This window comes from Pyrus communis, chromosome 3 (assembly GCF_963583255.1).
Source record: "Pyrus communis chromosome 3, drPyrComm1.1, whole genome shotgun sequence".
Classification (NCBI taxonomy): Eukaryota; Viridiplantae; Streptophyta; class Magnoliopsida; order Rosales; family Rosaceae; genus Pyrus; species Pyrus communis.
The window spans coordinates 2,662,593-2,685,063 of record NC_084805.1 but is presented as its reverse complement, the minus strand read 5'-3'; the positions used below and the strand labels follow the sequence as shown (position 1 = coordinate 2,685,063).

Sequence of the window (22,471 nt, the reverse complement as noted above, 5' to 3'; positions counted from 1 at the left end):
TGTCTGAACAATTTGACTAATGAGGCATTTTCTATTCTTAACCTGATGAAGACTCTCCCGCAATGTCAGCCTGATGTTTTTACTAACAGTAACTTGATAAAGGTCTGCATTTATTTATTTCATTTTAAAATTTTAATTTATTTTTTAATGTTTAATTTATTTATTTTTAATATTTTTTTCTAATATATTTCTTTATTATTTAATTAATTAGTTACAAGGGTAAAGTTGTCCATTTATTAGCAAAATTTTGACTGAAGGGGTTATGTGAAAATGAATTAAAACGTGAGGGGGTGTTAGTGTAATGTTTCAAATGTGAGAGGGTTTTGTGAAAACTCGATAAAACTCAAAGGGTTTTAGTGTAATTAACCCAAATTTTTACAAACAATACTTTCAGGCCCACTCACCTTTTTCGCCCCTCCAGGTTTTAGTGGCAAGGCTTTTGTGTGAACAAGGATTTCTGGCAAAAGTTGGTATAGGACATTACTTCCGATAGTATCTTATCCTAATTTTACTGTACTTTACTTATACTCTGACAATGTGTGAAATAGGTTCAATTTTCGCTCACATGCGCACTCTTCCATTTAGTCATTTTTAGGTTTAAATTTACTCAAATTTTCCACATCACTACACTTTATGACTTCGTCACCTTCTTAGTATCGGTCAGCATAGCTTGATTAGAAGTTCAAGTGGACATTTCGAATCGATGTGTGTCTCCTAGTAAGGATTTAAACGGGCAAAAGCATTGCTCTAGCTAAGGAGCACAATAGGACCAAACTCACAAATCTACACTACAATCCATGTAGGGCCCAAACTCAAAAACTCAACACTACAATCCATATAGGCCCGGCCCAAACTCAGAAACTCACACCATAGCCATATTACATGAAATAAAATATAAAAGAAGGAAATTTCATAATTAAAACCAAATTCTTCCCTTCAATTGCACTGTAACCAAGCTACAACGTCACCATGTAGAATGAACTAATGCTCATGTGGTGGATGCGAACGACCTCTGTTGCGGACACATAATTAGCATCTGTCGGTTACACACCGGAAGGATTGGCGTGGGAATAATTGGGTTGGCGTGGGAATTATCAATATTCTCAACCTATACTTGGTGCTATATGAGATGATTCATTGGATTCCCAAAACATATATATAAATTAGAATGGTCTTCTTCTATTTTAACATCTAATCCATGTGATTTATTTCTACTTTTTTTTATTTTTTTCAGTTGTATGACACCGTCTTGGTAAAACTTGAGAGAATGATGAAGATGAACAAGGGATACTAATCTGATGTCATGGTCTATTCCGAAGTGTAGATTTTTTTTTCCTTTGGAACTGATAAATTTTTTTGGGAAATGATATTTTTGTGGTTTATATGTTACTAGCAGGTGTACCTGCTCGTTACTGCGGGGTTTGAAATATAGTTGAAAGTGTAGAAAATTTGAAAATATAAGTGCCAAAAAAATGTTTATATGCATATATTACATCCATGTGTTCAGGTGTTCCTTAAAATCATATGTAAGAAAAGAAAGTTAACAAAATTGAACAAATAAGATTTCTTCCACTAAAGACACCTAAATGTGTAAATCCGTTAATGGTGAATCCTTAGAACAACATTTAACTGAAAATCAAAATAGAAGGAAAACTAAAAATAGAATTTGATCACTCGGGATTGGAATCACCCTAAATTGCATATGAATAAATTGAATGACATATGATACCTATCTATAGATGAAGGCAACTTTGTGATAATTTAACCGTGCCAGATCTAACTTTGTGAGAATTTTACTGTGGCAAAAGTAAGAGAGATAACATTTGCTAGAGATAGAAGCAAAACGAATACAATATATCATACAAAGGATATATACATAAAGAGTTACCTTTCATTTTTTATCTGATGTGTTGTCATGAGGTTACAAGCATGCCTCTATTTATAAGGCATTTGGTCCAACAATATCTTTCGCACAAGAAGAAAATAGTGTACCTCACTATGACATTTTCATCCAATGCATGCTTTCACCAAAATCCACATTGGTTAGTTTTCTTACACAAAACACACCAAAGTCAACTTTAACTCGCTTTTGTACAAAAACACACGTGTGGCATTTATACCATATTTCATAATTCCATCGTATCACCATATTCTCTCTCTCCAAATGCTTTGAACTTGTCATTCTCATATTTTCTTTTGCATATATAAGGCTATATAAAAATATATGCAAGAGAACCTGAGAAGCAGAAACTAAATTCATATGGCGCCCAAGGCAAAAAGCATCTATGTTGCGAGCTTTTCTATGGCTGTTAACCTATTGTTCTGTCTGTGTGCCTTCAAACTGTATGTGGAAGGAGAGTGGAAATTGAGCTGGAGCAGAAGAGCAGCAGAAGAAGCTGAGCACGTAGCAGCCATCCCTTGCTCAGGGCATGGACGAGCCTACTTAGATGGCCTAATTCTTGATGGGAAGGAACCTGTTTGTGAGTGCAATTCCTGCTATGGAGGCCCTGACTGCTCTTTGTTTGTAACTGGATGTGCAGCAAACGCCGACGGGTACCCCTCTCACTCTCTCACTCTCACTCTCTCTAGTTTGGGATATTGATTTAGTAGGGGTTTTAGATCAGTGATTTACCAACAATTAAAATTCCTGATTATACTAAAACTTAAAATAAATAAATAAATCTTTTTCATTGTATGTTTGACCAAGAATCTAACAGTTAAAATTATGGATTATATTAGAAAATCCTGCAACATGAATCATGATCTAAATACGGTCCTTCCATTATTTTGTTGAGAACTTATGTATATCTGCTAGCTGGTTGCTCTCAGTGTTTCATCTGAATTACTAGATCATCCCAAAGTGTTAATCCCAACTGTAAAATAAAAGGTAAGGAAGAAATTTGAAACAGAAGGGGGCTATAGTTTCTTTAAATTAACGGACTCTGTTTTCCAGATCTTAGTGAATATCGACCATGAATTTGAGACCGAAAAAGAAAACAAAAACTAATAAAAACAAATATGTACTTGGCTATAGTCGAAATTAAGGAACATTAATGAAAAACTCCCGGTACTGTTTACTTTAACGAAAAATTATATTTTTACATTAAAATATTAATCCTGGTACTATTTAATTTGTCTTTTATTTTATCTTTATCGTTAAAACTCAAAGTTTTCAAATCATTTTCATTAATTTTCTTTATAAATTACTTCTTTTTAAGTTTGAATAGCCAAATATTATTAAAATTAATGAATAAAATACATGGACCCCTTGAAGTTTGGAATATTTTTCAGAAACAAAGTTCCAACCAGGATTAAGATTTAAAATATTAGAACTAAGGTTAAAATATATTTTTTACAACGGAGACAGGAAGCTGAAAGATGTTCCAACATTTATATACATGGTTCTTCTAAAATGAAATGTTGTCTTCTATCAATTGGAAGATTTTTATTTTGGCTCGGATCCCTCTTTTGCAAATGATTCTCTGATATTATTTAGCATTGGGGCCCATATAACAGGAACAAATACTGAATTAACAATGTTTCATAATGCCAAATCAATTTTGGGCTTCACGAGTCACTGTTTTTGCAACAGCCGAATGAGACCCAACAGGATTCTATCATGAACATCTTTGTGAGAATTTCGAATATCTGTGAATTGTGTCCCCTTATGTACATCGTGCGATCAATTTTCGTCAAGTACTGATTGTGTTTAATTTTAAATAAAAAATTTAAAATAATTTATGACCGCACGATGTATGATGAACAGACATTATTCATGAATTCTCAAAATCCTCACAAAGAGGATCCAGATTCAAATGAGATGGCATTTAATAAAAAAATGGTTGGTTGAAATTAGGCAAGACAATTTCTTACACGATCTATTAATCGGATATGAACCGGATATGAACGTTAGGAAAATAACGAGTTTCGAGTTAATCTGTTAATGAGTCAGGTTGTTCTTGAATAACCCATTAAGAACCCATAACGAATTGGGTCGTTATCAGGTCACTTAACAGGTGACCCAATATGATATCGTTTGCCAGATTTATACATTAGGCATGACAGTTTTTTATGTGATTCGTTAACCCAACACGAAAGACACAACCCGTTAATGAATCAGATTATTATTGGATTACTTGTTAAAAACCTGTTAAGATAATAGGTTTGAAACGACAAAATCCATTAAGATAACGGATATAATATAAAAATGACACAAACATGACTAGGTTGTTGTCGGGCCTAGTTGAAATTGAGAGATTCCTAGAAGGAATATATATATATATATATATATATATATATATGTATGTATGTACACTTGGGAATCCTTTTAAAAACGAAAGGATTATGTACAACAATACAAGTGTCAAACAGTTATTGTAAGGGTACAGAAAGTATACTCACAACCAAATGAACCAAGTATTATATTTTTTTAGAAAATATGCTACAATTTAATGACCAAACCAATATCAATTAATTTGTCACTTCAATTAAAGAACTGTTTTATTGGGAGTGAAACATTACGAACTGGGTAGAGGAAATGCTGACTTATGAACCTTTGTATTTTTGTTGCAGCGGAGACCCATTTTTCTTGGAGCCCTTTTGGATGCAACATGCAGCTAAAAGTGCAATTGCAGTAGCAGGATGGCATCGAATGAGTTACAGCTACCCTGATAAATCTTCCATGTCAGCAGAGCTTGAGAATCACATCCGCACAGTTCATGCCGTTGTTGGGAATGCTGTGACTGAAGGAAGATACATTGTTTTCGGTGCTGGCTCAACCCATCTTCTCAACGCTGCACTTTACGCGTTGTCTTCTGATAACTTTAACTCCTCACCTGCAAGTGTTTTGGTTTCAGTCCCTTATTACAAGGTTAAATCTTACTTCCAAAATCTCGACATACAAAATTTAAAATGATTGTACCATCTATGATTTTAAACAATTGTACAAACGTATGATTGTCATTTTAGATGGTACAAATTAAAACAAATAATAATTCACGCATATGCTCTGCCAATATATGTATATCATCATTTTGACGTCTGAGTTTTAACAGCTTTACCAAACACAAGCGGAGTTTTTTCGATCACTTGACTTTAAGTTTGAAGGAGATGCGGCCTTGTTCCAGAACATCTCAGATGATACCGCAAACGTTATTGAGTATGTTACCTCACCAAACAATCCTGATGGGCAGCTGAAGAAGGCAATGTTTCAAGGCCCAAATGCCAAAGCAATCTATGATCGTGTATATTACTGGCCACATTTTACAGCGATTCCAGCTCCAGCAGACGATGATCTTATGATATTTTCAATTTCTAAGTTCACTGGCCATGCTGGTACTAGATTCGGGTAATAATATGTTTAATACACAAAGTTCCCTGTTTAAATTTCGATTAAGCCTCAAGTTGAAAGGAGAACATTGATACATTAGTGTTGTGCCTTGTGGCAGGTGGGCAGTGGTGAAGGATGAGTCTGTGTACCAAAGAATGGAAACCTACATACAGTTAAGCAGCTTCGGTGTTTCCCGGGACACTCAGCTAAGAGCTCTGAAGCTTATGAATGTCGTCCTTGAAACTCGGGCCAAGGAAATTTTTGAATTTGGGTTCGACAATTTGAAGAAACGCTGGGAAAAGTTGAGCAGTACTCTTCGTTTGTCAAACCGATTTTCTCTGCAGAAAATTGCACCCCAATACTGCACGTATTTCCAAAAAATTAGAGTACCTTCACCAGGTAACATTCTCTCTACACCATCATGTATATCACAAAAAATTTGCTTCCCCTAGCTGAGTATTACGTCCACATTATCTTTCGTTGGATATTTGATATTGGATCAAATAAATCAACCTGGGATCATTCAACAACATTAAGCTATGAGAAATGCTAAGGAGACCCTCAAAAGTTGGGCTCTTCATATATTTTCTGACACCTTATGTTTTTGGTATAATATTTTATAATGTTGGCACGAGAATTATCATTAAACTGTGATGTGTAAGAGAATTCATAGAGTTTCACTTAAGCTATGTTTTTTGGAAATACGTGCAGTATTGAGGTGTAAGGAGACTCTCAAAAGTTGGACTCTTCATAGATTTTCTGACACCTTATGTTTTTGGTACAATATTTTATAATGTTGGCAAGAGAATTATCATTAAACTTTGAGGTGTAAGAGAATTCATAAAGTTTCACTTTGAGAGTGTCTCTTTAACATTTCTCTTAAGCTATATTTTTGCAGGAGTGCACACACACATACATTTATTGATATTTTTTTCATTAAAATATTTTTTATAGCCGCAAATGAGAAGTTAATAAAAAAAAATATCCTTACATGCATGATGCTGTCGATTTAAGGAAACACAACTAAGCACATATAAATCTTTCAAAAAAATACCGACTAGCTCATGATTTTGTGATACTTCTTTTTCTAATCTATTTTCAAATACATACTTTTGGATAACATGGGGTTTCTGTACAAAATTTGACATAGGCTAGTCTTTGACATACATAGAAAACCGTAAGTGCCATTTATAACATTGGGGCCTTTTGAAGTAGGCCCAGTAAGCACCTCATATTTTAGAGAAAACCCAAAAACATATTTTGGTTATTAATTTCTATAGAAATTATTATGTTAGGGTTGAAAGTTTTTCGATGATGAATTTTCCCTTTTAGATAAATATGAAAAACAATTTTAAAAATTTTGATTAAATGCATTATTTGATTAAATAATACATTTTAAATTTGCAAGCTTGCAATTGCGGCCATAAATACTTTGAATGCATAAAAACAACTCGTCAGTCATAAAAGTTTTTTTTTTTTATTTGTCAAACATAAAAGTTATTGTTAGGTAGAATAAAATGTCTCTTAAACAAACAAAAATAAAACCCAAAACTAGTAATTGAACCTTATCAATAGGTAAGCAAATCATAGCAACATCGCTTCTGCAATGTATCAAAACCTTTATTCACATTACTTATAAATTTGCTATCAAACTCATCCACATTACTTATATATACGATTCAAATAAAATAGCTTCTAAGCTAAAAATCAATTTGTTTCACATAAATTACCATTAAATTAGAAAAATGACGGTTGACAAGAAACATTATAGACAGTAAAGTAGGCATGAAACAACAAATGAGAACCCTAGCTATTAATTGACCTTATTATCCCACTATGGTAAGTTATTTATCATGAAAAGATAGACAAAGAATATGTAGGTTTTTCCTAAAATATTCTAATGAAATTTGGGTTGATATCAACTTTTATGTATAACATTAGGTCTAGCATAAAACAAGCCCAACTACTCTAATATTTATATGCATGGCAGCTTATGCGTGGGTGAAGTGCGAGAGGGAAGTGGATAAAGATTGCTATGGAGTTCTGCAACAAGAAGCGAATGTTTATGGTCGCAGAGGTAGCTTGTTTGGCGCTGAAGATCGATATGTTCGCCTCGCCCTCATAAGAAGCGAAGATGATTTTGATATATTGCTTCAGCGACTTAACCATTTAGTCTTGGCTGAAAGGAATAGCAAAATAATTATTTCTTCTCAAGTAGGGGGTCAATACGTGAGTTAATCTGCTACAGAAAAATATTGCAGAAATATAGTAGAGCACTACTCGTGCTCCCTTATGTACGTTTGCAGAAATATAGGATAGCACTACTCGTGCTTCCGTATGCACGTCTACATGTATCGGTCACCATTTTAGGTCTTGGTCTATCTACTTGTATTTCTTGTTTGCATGTTGGACGTTGACTCAAGTTTCAATCCTTCATTTCTCCCTGATTACAATTATAATGTACTGTGGTATTGCTTTCTAAATATGCGATTCCTTAGTTCATATATAGAATAGATTATGCTACTTTTTTTCATTGTCCTTAATAAATAGTTACAATGCATAATGCATTTGATTATATCAATTAGCATCATTTAAAGTTTTTTTTTATGATTTGCTCTCTTTGTGTAAAAAGAGTTGGTTAAAAGAATCTATTCTTTTATTCAACATCTTGAGTTTCATTCCCCCGCTTCCAATATTATTGTACCAAAAAAAAGGATTTTTTGAAATGTTTATGAGAAATTATACACCTAATTCAAAACCTAAAACTGGTTTACGTGATGGTTTCTCGAGACCTAAAACTCGAACTGATATATTTGATTGATTAAACAATCTTCGATTCGAATGAAATTTGGTATGAATGATCTTCAAATAAAAATTAAGATATTAAACGGTTTCGTTATGAATTTCTTTATAGTAAAGATACATTATTTATAAGTGGAAGAATGAGCTCATCCCCAAGTAATATTCTATAAAAACACCCCTTAGATTAATTAACATCTAATGGTCTTATTGAGAGTATAATCCCACATTAGGGAAATAAGGGATTTTATGTTTGCAAGGGTGGAGCTAGCTAGGTAGAGGGCTATACCAGGCTCCAACTTGGGGAAATCTTATACTCTAATTCATTTTACCTCATATAAGTGAGAGATCTTAAATTTGATTCTTGTCAAAAGTGAATTTGAACTTCATTATTGTTAGCTTATTATGAGGTTAAGCATACCCCTCATCTTAATGTAAATAATATCGTTTACTTTAACATTCAAAATCATATGCCATCAATTCCATTTTTTAATATTCCCCATCTTTCCCATCCTCCACCTTCTTGGCTTTCCTCAATCCCATCTGATTTCGGATCTCTAGCCACTTACCTTGAATGTGTTTTGACACGATTATCTCGAGATGTGCGTAGAGCTCCTGTGCAGATGATCACACCACCACCTCCCATGGATTTGTCTTCGACGACTTTGTTGCCTTCAGTGACTTTGTCTCACCAGCTTCCTTTGGTTCGTTGCTACTGTTCCGTCATCTATGGTGCTTTGTGAAGGTTGTTGGAGTCGTCTTTCCGTCATTTTTGAGAATTGTTTGGCTGGATTTTTGGTGTCTGTTCGGGCAGAAGTTTTTCGACAATGCATTGGAGGTGGTCACTAGGAATTTAGGGTTTTTTGTTTCGTTTACTGCTTATGGGCTCAAACTTTTGTTTTGGGGGTCCACACTTTCTTTTGAGCTTTTTTGGTAATTGGACCTGGACCGTTGTAAATTTTAATGTGTTTTTCGGTATTGAATCTGCCGCTTTTACCCAAAAAATATAAAAAAATCGTTAATATGTCATTGTCTTACTGTTTCTAAATCTGTTTGACATGATTTAAGGCTCTATAAATATTGCAAGAGGCAAGAGCCTTTGGAAGAAGTTAAAAATATATACATATGGCTAAAGCACAAAGCTTCTACGCTGTGTGCTTGGCATTTTCTTTAGTGTTTAATTTATTACTGAGCTTCAGACTCTATGTGGATGTGGGTGGAAATTGGGAACTGAGTTGGAGCAAAAGAGCAGCAGAAGAAGCTGAGCACGTGGCAACCATCTCTTGCTCAGGGCATGGAAGAGCCTACTTAGATGGCCTAATTCTTGACGGGAAGGAACCTGTTTGTGAGTGCAATTCCTGCTATGGAGGCCCTGACTGCTCTTTGTTTTTAACTGGATGTGCAGCAAACGCTGACAGGTTCTCTTTCTCTGTGTACACTCACACATACTGTGCTAGTTAATTACTTTGGTTTAAAAACCCTTCAGGAAATCTGAACGGCATAGAGGTTGTGGTAAAGGCTAGGAAGTTTCTAATTCAGAAAATTGAACTCAGAGTCTCAGAGGCATATGGCCGACTAAGAAAAAGAACTCAGAAATCATAGATAATCTGTTTTTCTGGAGTTAACAACCACCACTTCCAATCAACAGACCTACTTGAACAGCTCTAAATGTAATCTGTTAAGATTTAAAAGGTCGCACACTTCTAATCACACGAATATTGTCCAGTTAGAACCGTCGTCGCATCTAGTTGGGTTGGGGTCGTCAAGCCTAGTTGGGTACAGGGTAGTCAGGTCTGGTTGGATAAGGAGGAAGCCGCTTGATACCACATCAATATTTGAAAATCGGGTGAGCAGTCTCTATAAATGAATAATAATATAAAATATTAATATAATTTAATAATTATCACACAAATAGAAATATACGAGAGAGCATGAGAAGTAGGAGGAGAGAATCTGCCTCCTATGACCAGAAACAAAATTCAAATAATTTCTCTTATTAAAATGCAATGCTTTATAATATTTCTATTGATAGAGAAGCAGACAAAGACTAGTGGGCGATAGATACAAGTTATTTTACTCAACTAATTTGTTTAAAAATTAAAAAACTACGACCATCTATGTAGCCTTCTTTAACTAATAAGTCGCCGGTCGCCGAGAGATTTTTTTAATGTTATTACTGGTACATTATATATCATTATACAAATAATAAAATATGTATGTTAAAAATTAAAAACTTAAAAAATAAAATTTCTTATCACTTACGTAAAATTATTTTAAGTCTCGTCAAGATGAAAAATTTATCGCCGGTCACCATCACATCAAGGAGAAGTGGAGAAGTAACCTTTGCTTTCGTTTGGTACGTGTGAAAGGAATCTTTTCTGGAACCATCTCCTCAAAATCATTTTTTGTTGGTCCAAAACGCTTTTCCCACTATAAATTGCTGTTCATTGTGTCATGTATTACGTCAGCCATACAATTCTAAACTTTTTATATAATAGTTTTAACCTTTTATTATACTAAAATAATAGACACACCATATTTTTATCGAATGAGAATCCTTTACTATCTTCTTTGTAAAGATTAAATTCATGAATTATGGTTGTTTATCGTATACTGAGTGATAATAAATTATTTAAATTTTATTTATTTAAAATTGAACACAAATAATATCAAATAAAAACTAACTGCACGATATACAATAAATGGACACGATTTACAAATTTTCAGAATCCTCACAAAAAAGATCCGAAGATGATACTCATTCATTTTTATCATATGGGTGTAATCTTTAATTGATCATAAAGTTGTACTAAATTTCCATGGGAAGAAGATTAAATTTTTCTTCTTCGACAAACGATGGCAATATTAAATTGTTAATTGCTTAGGGCGATAGAGTTGGTGTAGATCGAATATATACCATGACGCTTGTGTATCATTGTTTCTGTTACTGCTATTAAAATTGACAACCTAAAACTGCATTCTATCACCTCTCAAACTATGTCCAACCCTTGATTTAAAATTAAGACTTTTAGATTCAGGTTCAAAAATGTAAATTGCTTTTAGGAATGAGTCAATTTATCTAATTACATAGTTTTGTTGCTTTTATATTCATTTTATATTTTTTAAAAATATTAAAAATCAATTAAATCTTCTAAAATTATGCATTTTTCAACTCCATAAAATCTAATTAATATCTTATAACCCAAAAAAAACAAAAAAAACAAATACACTAACATAAATCTATCTACAAACAATATATCCTAACTCAAGTAACAAATATATGAATGTATATTATACCTATAAGTGAGATATAAAACTTAACTAAAAGGTAGAAAAAATATAATATACCTACAAGTAAGATACAATAATCTGTAACATGTTGATTATAATAAAGAATATGTCATATAGGTAGATTAATACAATTATTCTATCATATAGTTTGATTCTAAAATTCAAAATAAAATTTATAAATGTGGTTTAAAGTAGGACGAGAACAAGAAATAACAAAAAATTAAATAAATAATAATAATTAAGAAGAAATTTGTTGTTTATATTAAATCTTGTTATTGAAGAGTTGATAATTAAATTTAAAGAATTGAACTTATTTAATAAAGTGAACTATTTTTACTGTTAACTCAAAAAATTAGACTTATATCCAACCAAGCCATTTGAAACCATTGGACTAAAATAATCCATGGCAAAAAGATAAATGTTTGGGCGAGATTCTACTTAAGAATTAAGCCTGACTTAATTCGCTCGAGCCGGCCATGCACGTCGATGCGCTGCAAAAAAAAAAAAAAAAAAAAGCCTCAAATTTGACGCATTGCACGCCACAAAGCTGACAGTCGACTCAACGTTGCAGCTTTGTCGGCCACTAATCAAGAGTCTAATAACTCTTTCGGCCATGCAACAACTACAATCAACGGGTTGTTGATTGATTCAACTATCTAGATTAAAAAAAAAATTTATAATTACATTAAATTCAACAGTATGATTGAATATGAGCATATGCAACGATAAAAAAAGCTGGCGCCCCGATTTTGAATTTAATGGTTAAAATAATTAAAAAAAAAATTTTAACTCAAACTTCATTCTAAAACTCTATAATTACATATATATATATATATATATATATATATATGTTCAAACATCCACACAAGAACCACTTTCCTCATACATTACTTTCCTTTTTTTCTTTCTACCCACTTCCCAAAAATATTTCATTCTATTTCTAAATTTTTCAAATTGCCAAAAGATCATGTTAGAGGACCTAATTGGTCAAGTGATAAAAATCTTGCTTGTTATTTGGCATGAGTTTTTATTAGCAAAGATGATGCTATAAGCACAAAAAAAAAAAAAAAAAAAAAAAAAAGAAGCTAAGGAGTTGTGGGCTTGTATTGTTAAAAGTTTAATTCCATCTCCAACACCAAAAGACCCTATAAAGGTGTTTACAGTTGGTAGAAGATTATCAACAAAGCGTACAACTTTTCAGAATTTAAATATTTTTAGGTAAAAATTTTCATAAAAATAAAAGAAAACTAATGAAAAATACTTGAAAATTTTGAGTTTTAATGATAAGGACAAAATAAAGATTAAAGTGAATAGTACCATGATTGATTTTTTAGTGTAAAAATATGGTTTTTCGTTAAAATGAACAGTACCATAAGCTTTTCGTTAAAGTTCCCTAAAAATAAATTAGAATAATCGACATAATAATCTTATTTTTATAAAAAGTTAACGAAAAATTTAGGCTAGAATTATTCTTTAATTGTGTGTGGCTTAAATTTTAAGCCATAATCAATGGAGGAAAACAATTGTTATGGCTTTAAAATTTGTGGCTTAATTTTTTAAGGTTTAACCAAAAGGGTTGTGGATGGTCTTAAGGTTCGTTCGGCCTAATTAACATTAGCGTCGCGCACCCAACTCCCAATTCTATCATCTAATTCGGCTTCTATGTGTTGTGTGGAGCTTTGGCCAGCCTTATTTTTACAGGCATATATCACACGCACAAAGGAGAAATTTGGGAAAAATTTTCAAATGAATTAAATATATATTTTCGCAAAATAGCTTAGTTCTTACGGGATTTCATTAAGCTGACTTTTTTTCATGCAAAACTTGAACAGACAGTTCTGCAAAACAAAGTTTGATTATCTTTGACATCTTAACTTCATTCTCTAAACGCTCAAATTCCACCAAAAATTGTTTGTTGCAGTGGGGACCCATATTTCTTGGAGCCTTTTTGGACGAAACATGCATCAAAAAGTGCAGTTTTAGTAGCAGGATGGCATCGAATGAGCTATGTCTTCCCTGATCAATCTCGCGTCTCAGCAGAGCTTGAGAGGCACATCCGCGAAATTCATACCATTGTCGGAAATGCGGTCACTGAAGGGAGATACATTGTTTTTGGTGCTGGCTCAACCCAACTTCTCAATGCTGCAGTTAACGCGCTGTCGACTTCCAATAACTTCAACTCTTCACCTTCAAGTGTTGTAGCTTCAATTCCTTATTACAGTGTAAGATCCGACTTCTGAATTTACAGCGAGCAAATTTTATAATGAATAAAACTATTAAATATTGATATACATGATTTCGATGTGAATTTTCACAGCTTTACCAAATGCAAACGGAGTTTTTCCGATCAATGGACTATATGTTTCAAGGAGATGCTGCCTTGCTGCAGAACACTTCGGATGCTACTAAAAATGTTGTTGAGTTTGTAACCTCACCAAACAATCCAGATGGGCAGCTGAAGAAGGCAATTTTTCAAGGCCCGAATGCTAAAGCAATCTATGATCGTGTATACTACTGGCCACATTTTACAGCAATTCCTGCTCCAGCGGATGACGATCTCATGATATTTACAATTTCTAAGCTCACTGGCCATGCTGGTACTAGATTCGGGTACGTAACAAACTAACCAACATTTTCTTCCATATTCTCCCCACCCTTATTGTAAATATATCGTTATATAAATAAAAAACATATGCTTCTACATCTATTGAATTTAACAGTGAGATATTCTGCTTGAATTTTTTCACCCTAAACCCTAAGTAAAGCCCCTCTAGGTAATTATATTAATGTTTTGCCTTGTGCAGGTGGGCATTGGTTAAGGATGAGTCTGTGTACCAAAGGATGACCCAGCATATACTCATGAGTAGCTTAGGTATTTCTCGAGATGCTCAGCTAAGAGCTTTGAAGCTTCTAAATGTCGTCCTTGAAACTGGAGGCAGGGAAATCTTTGAGTTCGGATACCATACTTTGAAGAAACGCTGGGAAAATTTGACAAACATCCTGTCTCTGTCAAACCGCTTTACTCTTCAAAAGTTCGAACCCAAATACTGCAACTTTTTCAAGAATATTAGAGACCCTTCACCAGGTAATGTACTATAACTCATCCTGTGCTTTTCGAAACATGCAAGAGTACGTGTGTGTAGGATACTTAATTTAAGAATTCCTGTATAAACATAGGACGTTGCACCTCTCAAAGGTAATGAGATTTTAACGTTCATGATGACATATTCTATTGTAAAAACCGTACAGAAGTGCGCGAGTGTATGCGTGCAACGATTTATCGATTTGGTGACAGAAAAACTGAAAATTATGTTTTGACGATCAAATGAATTTGCAGCTTATGCATGGGTGAAGTGCGAGAGGGAAGAGGATAAAGATTGCTATGAAGTTCTGAAACAAGAAGCGAATGTTTATGGTCGTCCAGGTGCTGAATTTGGAGCTGAAGATCGATATGTTCGTCTCACCCTCTTAAGGAGCCAAGATGATTTTGATTTATTGCTTCAGCGACTCAACCACTTAGTCTTGGATGAAAGGAAGAGCAAAATAATTATTTCTTCTCAAATAGGGGGTCAATACGTGACATAATCTGCTACAGAGAAACATTGCAGAAATATAGTAGAGCACTACTCGTGCTCCCTTGTGTACGGTTGTAGAAATATAGGAGAGCACTACTTGTGCTCCCTTATGTACGTCTATATGTAGCGGTCACCATTTAGTCTCGGAAGAAAGACAAAGCCAACAAACCATATGTAAACCATTTGATCGCAAAATAACTACCTCACAATCTTTGTGAGCACTTTTTTTTTTCCTGTAACTCTCTTAAACAGAATTCCTCAGTTCTGTCAACATTTTAGTGCCCTGAACATGCCACGAAATAAATCAAAGTATATAATGAGATCAATGCACAACCTTTGTCACTTTGAATTTCTACAAACATATGGTGCATATTTACCGCATAACGCAAATGGAAAGCTCCACAAAGTAAATTTTCCTTGTGCCTTTCGTCTGTGTTTTCTTGTGCGCGAAATAAGGTAAATAACATATACATGCTCCATTTTCTTCAAGGACAGTAACATGAAGCACTAGTACAGTAGCTAAGGAGAGGAAAGCGAACTTACCTGACTGACCAAAATCACAGGCTCAGTAGCAAACATGATCGTCAACCAGGATTCAGAAAGATTCGTGTGTCATCGACATGATTGTGGTGAAATGGCCTCAGCATCCCGAGTCAAGTTCCCACCAACCATCTGCCAGTATCATCCTTCACAAATTTTCATTCACACGCACGCAAGCGCAAACACACACACACACCAACAAAAACTTTGATTTCCTCGTCCTCACTCTCAGCATCAACCTCACCATTCCAGTTATGCAAACTTTGTTCTTCCTCTGGCTTGTATGTCCAGTCCAATATCTTCAACACGTGATGGTCCTTCCGTTTCCCCACAACCGAAAACAGCCTCCTTCTTAACCTTTCTACTCAACATTTCATTCCAAGAAAAGCTAGAATCCGCCACAACCACCATCTTCAGACATACATCTCAACTTCGCCTCCATCGCAACATCCACAGTACCTTAATTATCCGACACAAACATCACACACTCAACTCTCCTATGATTTCTCAATGCAACATCCGTCCCCTGTAGCGTATCCAACACATCCAAAACCAAAATCCCTGCCGCTTCACCTTGTCCGCTAAACCACGCCCAACCTTGGGTGTCAAGACATCCCTTGAAGCATTCTTTCACTTGTCCATCTTCATTGAATACTTACCCACCAAATTCACCCCCGAACTCCCTCTAGCAGTCTCAATCTGATTCAACCTTTTCACATGTTCCCTCTCATGAATCTGCCTAAAATCATTCACAAACTTTTCATTAGTATAAAATCTCCTCCCACAAACCCGTTGGACTCACCAGCCTTAATCACAACCCTGTTGCTCTCTTTCCTTTCCCTAACAACTTGTGGAGCATAATTCAATGCATTCCGGTCTACATACACAAGCATATGCTGAACAAGCCCAAAAGACGAAGCTGCAGTATTGAACGCTTGACGGCTTCATACGGGGAGACTGACTTGGGTGGGGTTTGGCATCCCAATCCCAGAAAATTGTAACACTGGGGTGCCAAACACGATGATGCGTTCGAAGAATTGAAACCCGGTTTCAATTGAAAATGGCAAATATCTAATCAATTGCGCAATAGTTTAAGATTTCTGAGCTGTTGGATTTAAGTGTACAGAAATGTGGCAAAAGTTGTGAGTATAAGCATTGCCAGAGGTCTAGAGGTATCTCTGATTTCTCAATGGACTCGAGTTGCCTTTGAAGATCCAGCCAGAGTTACAACGGGTGACCACAATGGCACTTTCCTGGGTGGTGTTTCCCTGTACTCTCTCACCTATCTTCCCCACAATGCGGGGGAAGCACTGGCAGTGCTAACAGGCCGGAAATTTGCTCAAGCAAAGAGCTTCAACTGGACAATAAAATACAAATTGAAAGGAAAGATGCAAAGTCCACAAAATTTCAAACTATACATACATGCGCTACAAGAGAAAGTGGAAAATACGTCCAAACAATACAGTTTTCATCCACAGAAATCAGTTGCTCTGGACCTTGATGTTGCTTATGTGCTGTGCATAACGAAAGGTTTTCAGAGATGCCGTTTAAATCTGTAAAATTGCCGCGTTTTGTTTTGCAATATACACTTTTTTTTTCCTTTTTTGCTGTTGCATTATTCGTTTTCATCCCTGATACTTTCTTCCTAATGAAGAAGGCTTAATTTTGACTCTCAAAGAGAGAAAAAATCTGTATAAATGGGAAAGTCGATCCTTACGCCACAACTGGTCTTTTCGGTCCTACTAACTGCCTTTGTTTTAATCGGCTGAATGTCCTCCTCCTGTATAAAAACAAAAGGAACCTACAATAACAATCAAAAGCAGGTACACTTCGAAAGGGGTTCCCCAAATGATGCTCATACTTCCCCAGCTGCAATCACAGGCACTTTGAAGTTGAATTCCTCTGGGATTGACTTCAGGATCGAGAACAAGATCCCCATTTGTCGTGCCTGCTTCTTCCAACCAGATACATGTCGTCTTTGATTTATACCCAGGTGCAGTAGCTGTGACTGCACGCAACCAAGTAAATCCAACAAAAAAATAAGGCATCAAAAGCCACCTAAAGATGGGAAATCAGTGCCACAACAGAATCCATAAAGCATTTGATTCCAAAAGCCTTCGACAAATTTATTGTCAAGGATTCAAGATACAGACTGTACACTCATGTTTTGTCGAAAAGCAACAGTTATTAGGCTGCAATCAATTCCTTTCATGTTTATCCCTTCTTTATAAGAAACCCAAGTTTTTTTCTGTCAACTTATAAGAAACCAAGTTCAATTACCGAAAATTACGGTAGCCGTGCTTACACCGGGAATAAGAAGAGCAGAAAAAAAGGACCATCACGCCACATCCTCTCATTTCATGCCCTCAATAATGATGGGGCGCAAAAATCCACTCACTCTCTAGATCTAGGCCAAGTTTCTTGAATGCCACATGACATACGTGAAAAAGCGTACAACTATGGAAATGTGGTCTATAATATGATACCAGTAGTTTTAATACTCAACTGCATTATATTTCCTCTTTTCATTTTTATAGCATCCAGCTCGGTATGAACAAGGATATAAACTGTAAATACCTTCATATCTTCCGGCGGGGGCAAGCAAGCGATGGTAATGTGATGGTAATTAATGTGCAAATGCTCTGCTAGCTTGAACCTGTTAGTCAAAACAGATGAGCCATTGATTTACATGTAGTCCTCTTCAGCTTATCAAATAATGTAAAACAGCTAACTGACCAAAATGGTATAACAAATTATGATATAACGGAAAGGTTTAGCAAGAATAAGTGACACTCCAATGTTATCCAGTTTTCTTTTGTTTTGAAATGTACTTATCAAACAGACTGTTTTGTCATTTATTTCTATCATTTACTCTACTAATCATACGGCTGGAAAATATCCCAACAATACTTTAGGCTCCTCAACGGGGTTTTGACCTACTATTCAATTCGATTCTAAGACTTCGGTCCAATATCACATCTCAAACTGAAGCCATATTGTACAACCATAACAGGAAAAACGACTTATCCCTCAATTTGAAGAATAAAATGAAAGATCATTCAAAAAGTAAGTTAAAACAAAAGGGAAATAATTTTCTAGGTCACTTGTGCCTATTAATCATTCAAAAATGCCTCCAACATAGGACAGGCTGGCAACAAGATCCGTGACTCTTCCTAACCAAATGGATATAAAACTACAAACATTCCCATATAACAAATGAACTAGAACACAAACAAGCAAGAAGGCAAGCAAGCTTACGTTAATAGGAAACAAGAAACAGGCAAAAAAACATATTGATTAAGTAACGTTGTGCCTCGTGTATAGGTCTAGCAACAAGAAACATAACAAGATATTAGAATAATATCAAGACATGAAGCAAGAACAAAAAGAAAATAACCAGCCATGTTAGGACACCAAGTAACCCAAAGTCTTAACCAATAGAAAAATGGGCACAACAATCAATTTGAAGATTAGCATGCACCCTGGATACACTCCAGGAGAGTATTTTCCTAGGATTTTCACAAAGAGACACTGAAAGTGTTCAGTGAAGCTTCTCTTTAAACAGACATTAAAATATGATCCCTACCTAAAACCCTTTAATGAGGTGAAAATTTAGATTTTGAAATAGAGCTTCTCCTGTTTGGAAGGGAGTGATGTAACGCTATTAACTCTCTGACAATATAAACCCACACTGATAAGATTGCCACACCCCCCCCCCCCCCCCTCCCTCGTGCCTAGAATTTTGAACCTGAACAATGGAAGACAATAAAATAAAAATAAAGGACTCCTGTAGTGATCTGAGCTAAAAGTCAGTACAATGCAAAGTTCCGTCCCCACCGCGCCCCTAAGGTCCATTGGACCTATGGCTGCACCAAGGGCGTATACCGTATCCCCATATACATGATAAGCTTGGCTAAAGAATACAGTTTTATATATCAAGGTTGCAAACAATCGCCCCCCTAACTGATGCCTGACCTCGTTAGCAGTAGGCCATTTGTTATCACTAATCTCCAAGGTAAATTCAAAACAGCCACCATTTATGTAGTTTCAATCTTGCATGCCCCATATATAGGGTACCTACAACAGGTGTCTGAAGAAACAATAGATGAATAAGAAACAAAAGGAAAATATACCTATAATAAGTTGTAATATTGTTTCAAGCCATCATACCAGAAAGCACCATTCGTAATCCCTCCCTCAAATTCCTTGCTCAATGACGTACTGTAGTGAGAGCGACTATATACACTTGCTAAGAACTGGAATGTCTCGTCGTCTGGACTTGCAAAATAATCTTTCCTGTAATTTAATTTAGATCAAAAGACAAGGGCAGTTTTGATTACCTTTTATCCTGAGTGCCATCCCATGGATAATTTGCAACAAGGGCAACCTGTGAACAACAAAAGAATTGGTAATGACTAATTTCTCGGCATCTGAATCAAGGAATCCATTAGCTAAGATAGAGAACAACCTGTTAGAATTAAAACCTATGAGTACTATGTATCTTTTGAGCTTAACAATTTGGATGAGCGAAAAAAATGAATGTGGATGAAGGCTGAAGAGCTACATTAGATATATAAATTTTGGATGGATCAATTTACAAAATCCTTTCTTCCTAAGAGTCTTCAAATAACAAAATTTAAAAAAAAGTACTTGTCGGGTAGCATGCTCCGGAGTACAAGCTGACAAGCACTAATGCAATCGCTCTTTGCTTGGTAAATACTAAATACTTACATATTTTAATTTACTTCTTGTTCTTGTAATCTCAGTTTTTCAACTTCCAAAAACAACCAAGAAACTAAATGAACACAGATCCAAATGAGCAAATAATATAAAACGCATACAAATATATATATATATATATATATGAGGAGATGGGGACCTGGAGGGTAGGAAGTATGAAGGCCGCCTCCCTTCAATGTCACATCCCGGCCCGGACGGGACCACTTCACGGGCCCGCTCCACCACCGTAGCACGATATTGTCCGCTTTGGGCTTACCATTCTCTCACAGTTTTGTTTTTGGGAACTCACGAGCAACTTCCCAGTGGGTCACCCATCATGGGATTGCTCTAGCCTCTTTCTCGCTTAACTTCGGAGTTCCTATGGAACCCGAAGCCAGTGAGCTCCCAAAAAGTCTCGTGCTATATAGGGATGGGAATATACATTTAAGGATCACTCCCCTAGGCGATGTGGGATGTCACAATCCACCCCCCTTAGGGGTCCGACGTCCTCGTCGGCACACCACGGCCAAGGTTAGGCTCTGATACCAAATTGTCACATCCCGGCCCGGGCGGGACCACTTCCCGGGCCCGCTCCACCACCGTAGCACGATATTGTCCGCTTTGGGCTTACCATTCCCTCACGGTTTTGTTTTTGGGAACTCACGAGCAACTTCCCAGTGGGTTACCCATCATGGGATTGCTCTAGCCCCCTTCTCGCTTAACTTCGGAGTTCCTACGGAACCCGAAGCCAGTAAGCTTCCAAAAGGCCTCGTGCTAGGTAGGGATAGGAATATACATTTAAGGATCACTCCCCTGGGCGATGTTGGCGATGTGGAATATACAAGTGACATCCCACATCGCCCAGGGGAGTGATCCTTAAATGTATATTCCTATCCCTACCTAGCACGAGGCCTTTTGGGAGCTCACTGGCTTCGGGTTCCGTAGGAACTCCGAAGTTAAGCGAGAAGGGGGCTAGAGCAATCCCATGATGGGTGACCCACTGGGAAGTTGCTCGTGAGTTCCCAAAAACAAAACCGTGAGGGAATGGTAAGCCCAAAGCGGACAATATCGTGCTACGGTGGTGGAGTGGACCCGGGAAGTGATCCGCTCCGGGCCGGGATGTGACAATTTGGTATCAGAGCCTAACCTTGGTCGCAAGTGTGTCGACGAGGATGTCGGGCCCCTAAAGGGGGTGGATTGTGACATCCCACATCGCCCAGGGGAGTGATCCTTAAATTTATATTCCTATCCCTACCTAGCACGAGGCCTTTTGGGAGCTCACTGGCTTTGGGTTCCGTAGGAACTCCGAAGTTAAGCGAGAAGGGGGCTAAAACAATCCCATGATGGGTGACCCACTGGGAAGTTGCTCGTGAGTTCCCAAAAATAAAACCGTGAGGGAATGGTAAGCCCAAAGCGGAGAATATCGTGCTACGGTGGTGGAGCGGGCCGGGAAGTGATCCGCCTCGGACCGACAGTAGCAGGACGAAGAAAAGAGGAGAAGTTGAGAGAGAGGAAGAGGATGGAAAGAGCAAGCTCCATTCTGTGATCTTTGAGGTTGACTATGGAGACGATGGAGCTGGATTCAGGAAGCCATTGTTGGAACTTGGAAGGAGTTAAGGAAGATGAAAACGTAACGACGAATATCGGAGATGCTGGATCGCCGAAAAATGGGCTGCAAATTCTAATGGGAACAAAGAAACGGGGACTTTGAGGTATGGGTTGCAAATGGATCTCGGCCCATTTGTTAAACAACTTTTGTTTGGGCCTAAATAAGCCTACAAACCTAACCGGATGACCCGTTCAAACCGCCCGAACCAAACTAAATTAAATAGGTTGATTTGTTTTTATCTACAACAATATGTTACTTGATGGCTTGTGTGATGGTGTTGATTAGAAATGTTGGCAGATGGTGATGGAGCTGCTTGCTAGGTCCTTCCAACTTATCTTTGGCTCAATACTAGATGACAATGTTTAATTGCTGATGTTTTCAATAAATTAGTATGTATTCTTCTTTTTAATCTAAGTTTATCTTTATACCTATGTGATGAAACATGTTTGGTTTTGAGAATTTATGTGATGAAACATTCAAATCAGTCAAATGAAACCAATACGAGCGGTTAGATGCAGTGGATTTGTAGTTTAATTTGTTTAAAGTGAGGTATGGCTCAGCTTATTTTTTTTTTAGCAGTAAATGTTGTGCAGAAGCTTCAAATATGAA

General features: G+C 36.2%; 2 protein-coding genes and 1 long non-coding RNA gene across 3 annotated transcripts; 2 read left to right on the top strand and 1 right to left on the bottom strand.

The window, feature by feature from the left end:
- Positions 1-2,199: 2,199 nt before the first annotated feature.
- LOC137730177 (tryptophan aminotransferase-related protein 4-like) lies at positions 2,200-7,783 on the top strand. Its single transcript, XM_068469238.1, has 5 exons — positions 2,200-2,553; positions 4,573-4,870; positions 5,055-5,347; positions 5,448-5,728; positions 7,320-7,783. Exons 1-5 carry the CDS (start codon positions 2,261-2,263, stop codon positions 7,565-7,567), a joined length of 1,413 nt encoding a protein of 470 aa, XP_068325339.1. The 5' UTR covers positions 2,200-2,260; the 3' UTR covers positions 7,568-7,783.
- Positions 7,784-9,237: 1,454 nt separating this feature from the next.
- On the top strand, positions 9,238-15,544 carry LOC137729407 (tryptophan aminotransferase-related protein 3-like). Its single transcript, XM_068468353.1, has 5 exons — positions 9,238-9,546; positions 13,341-13,641; positions 13,737-14,029; positions 14,224-14,504; positions 14,757-15,544. The coding sequence occupies exons 1-5, from the start codon at positions 9,254-9,256 to the stop codon at positions 15,002-15,004; spliced, it is 1,416 nt and encodes a 471-aa protein (XP_068324454.1). The 5' UTR covers positions 9,238-9,253; the 3' UTR covers positions 15,005-15,544.
- A 1,342-nt stretch (positions 15,545-16,886) lies between these two features.
- Positions 16,887-19,246, bottom strand: LOC137728746 (uncharacterized). Its single transcript, XR_011067939.1, has 3 exons — positions 19,121-19,246; positions 18,112-18,190; positions 16,887-17,542 (listed from the first exon to the last, which is right to left on the bottom strand). It is a non-coding gene; the product is annotated as an uncharacterized lncRNA (long non-coding RNA).
- Positions 19,247-22,471: the final 3,225 nt, after the last annotated feature.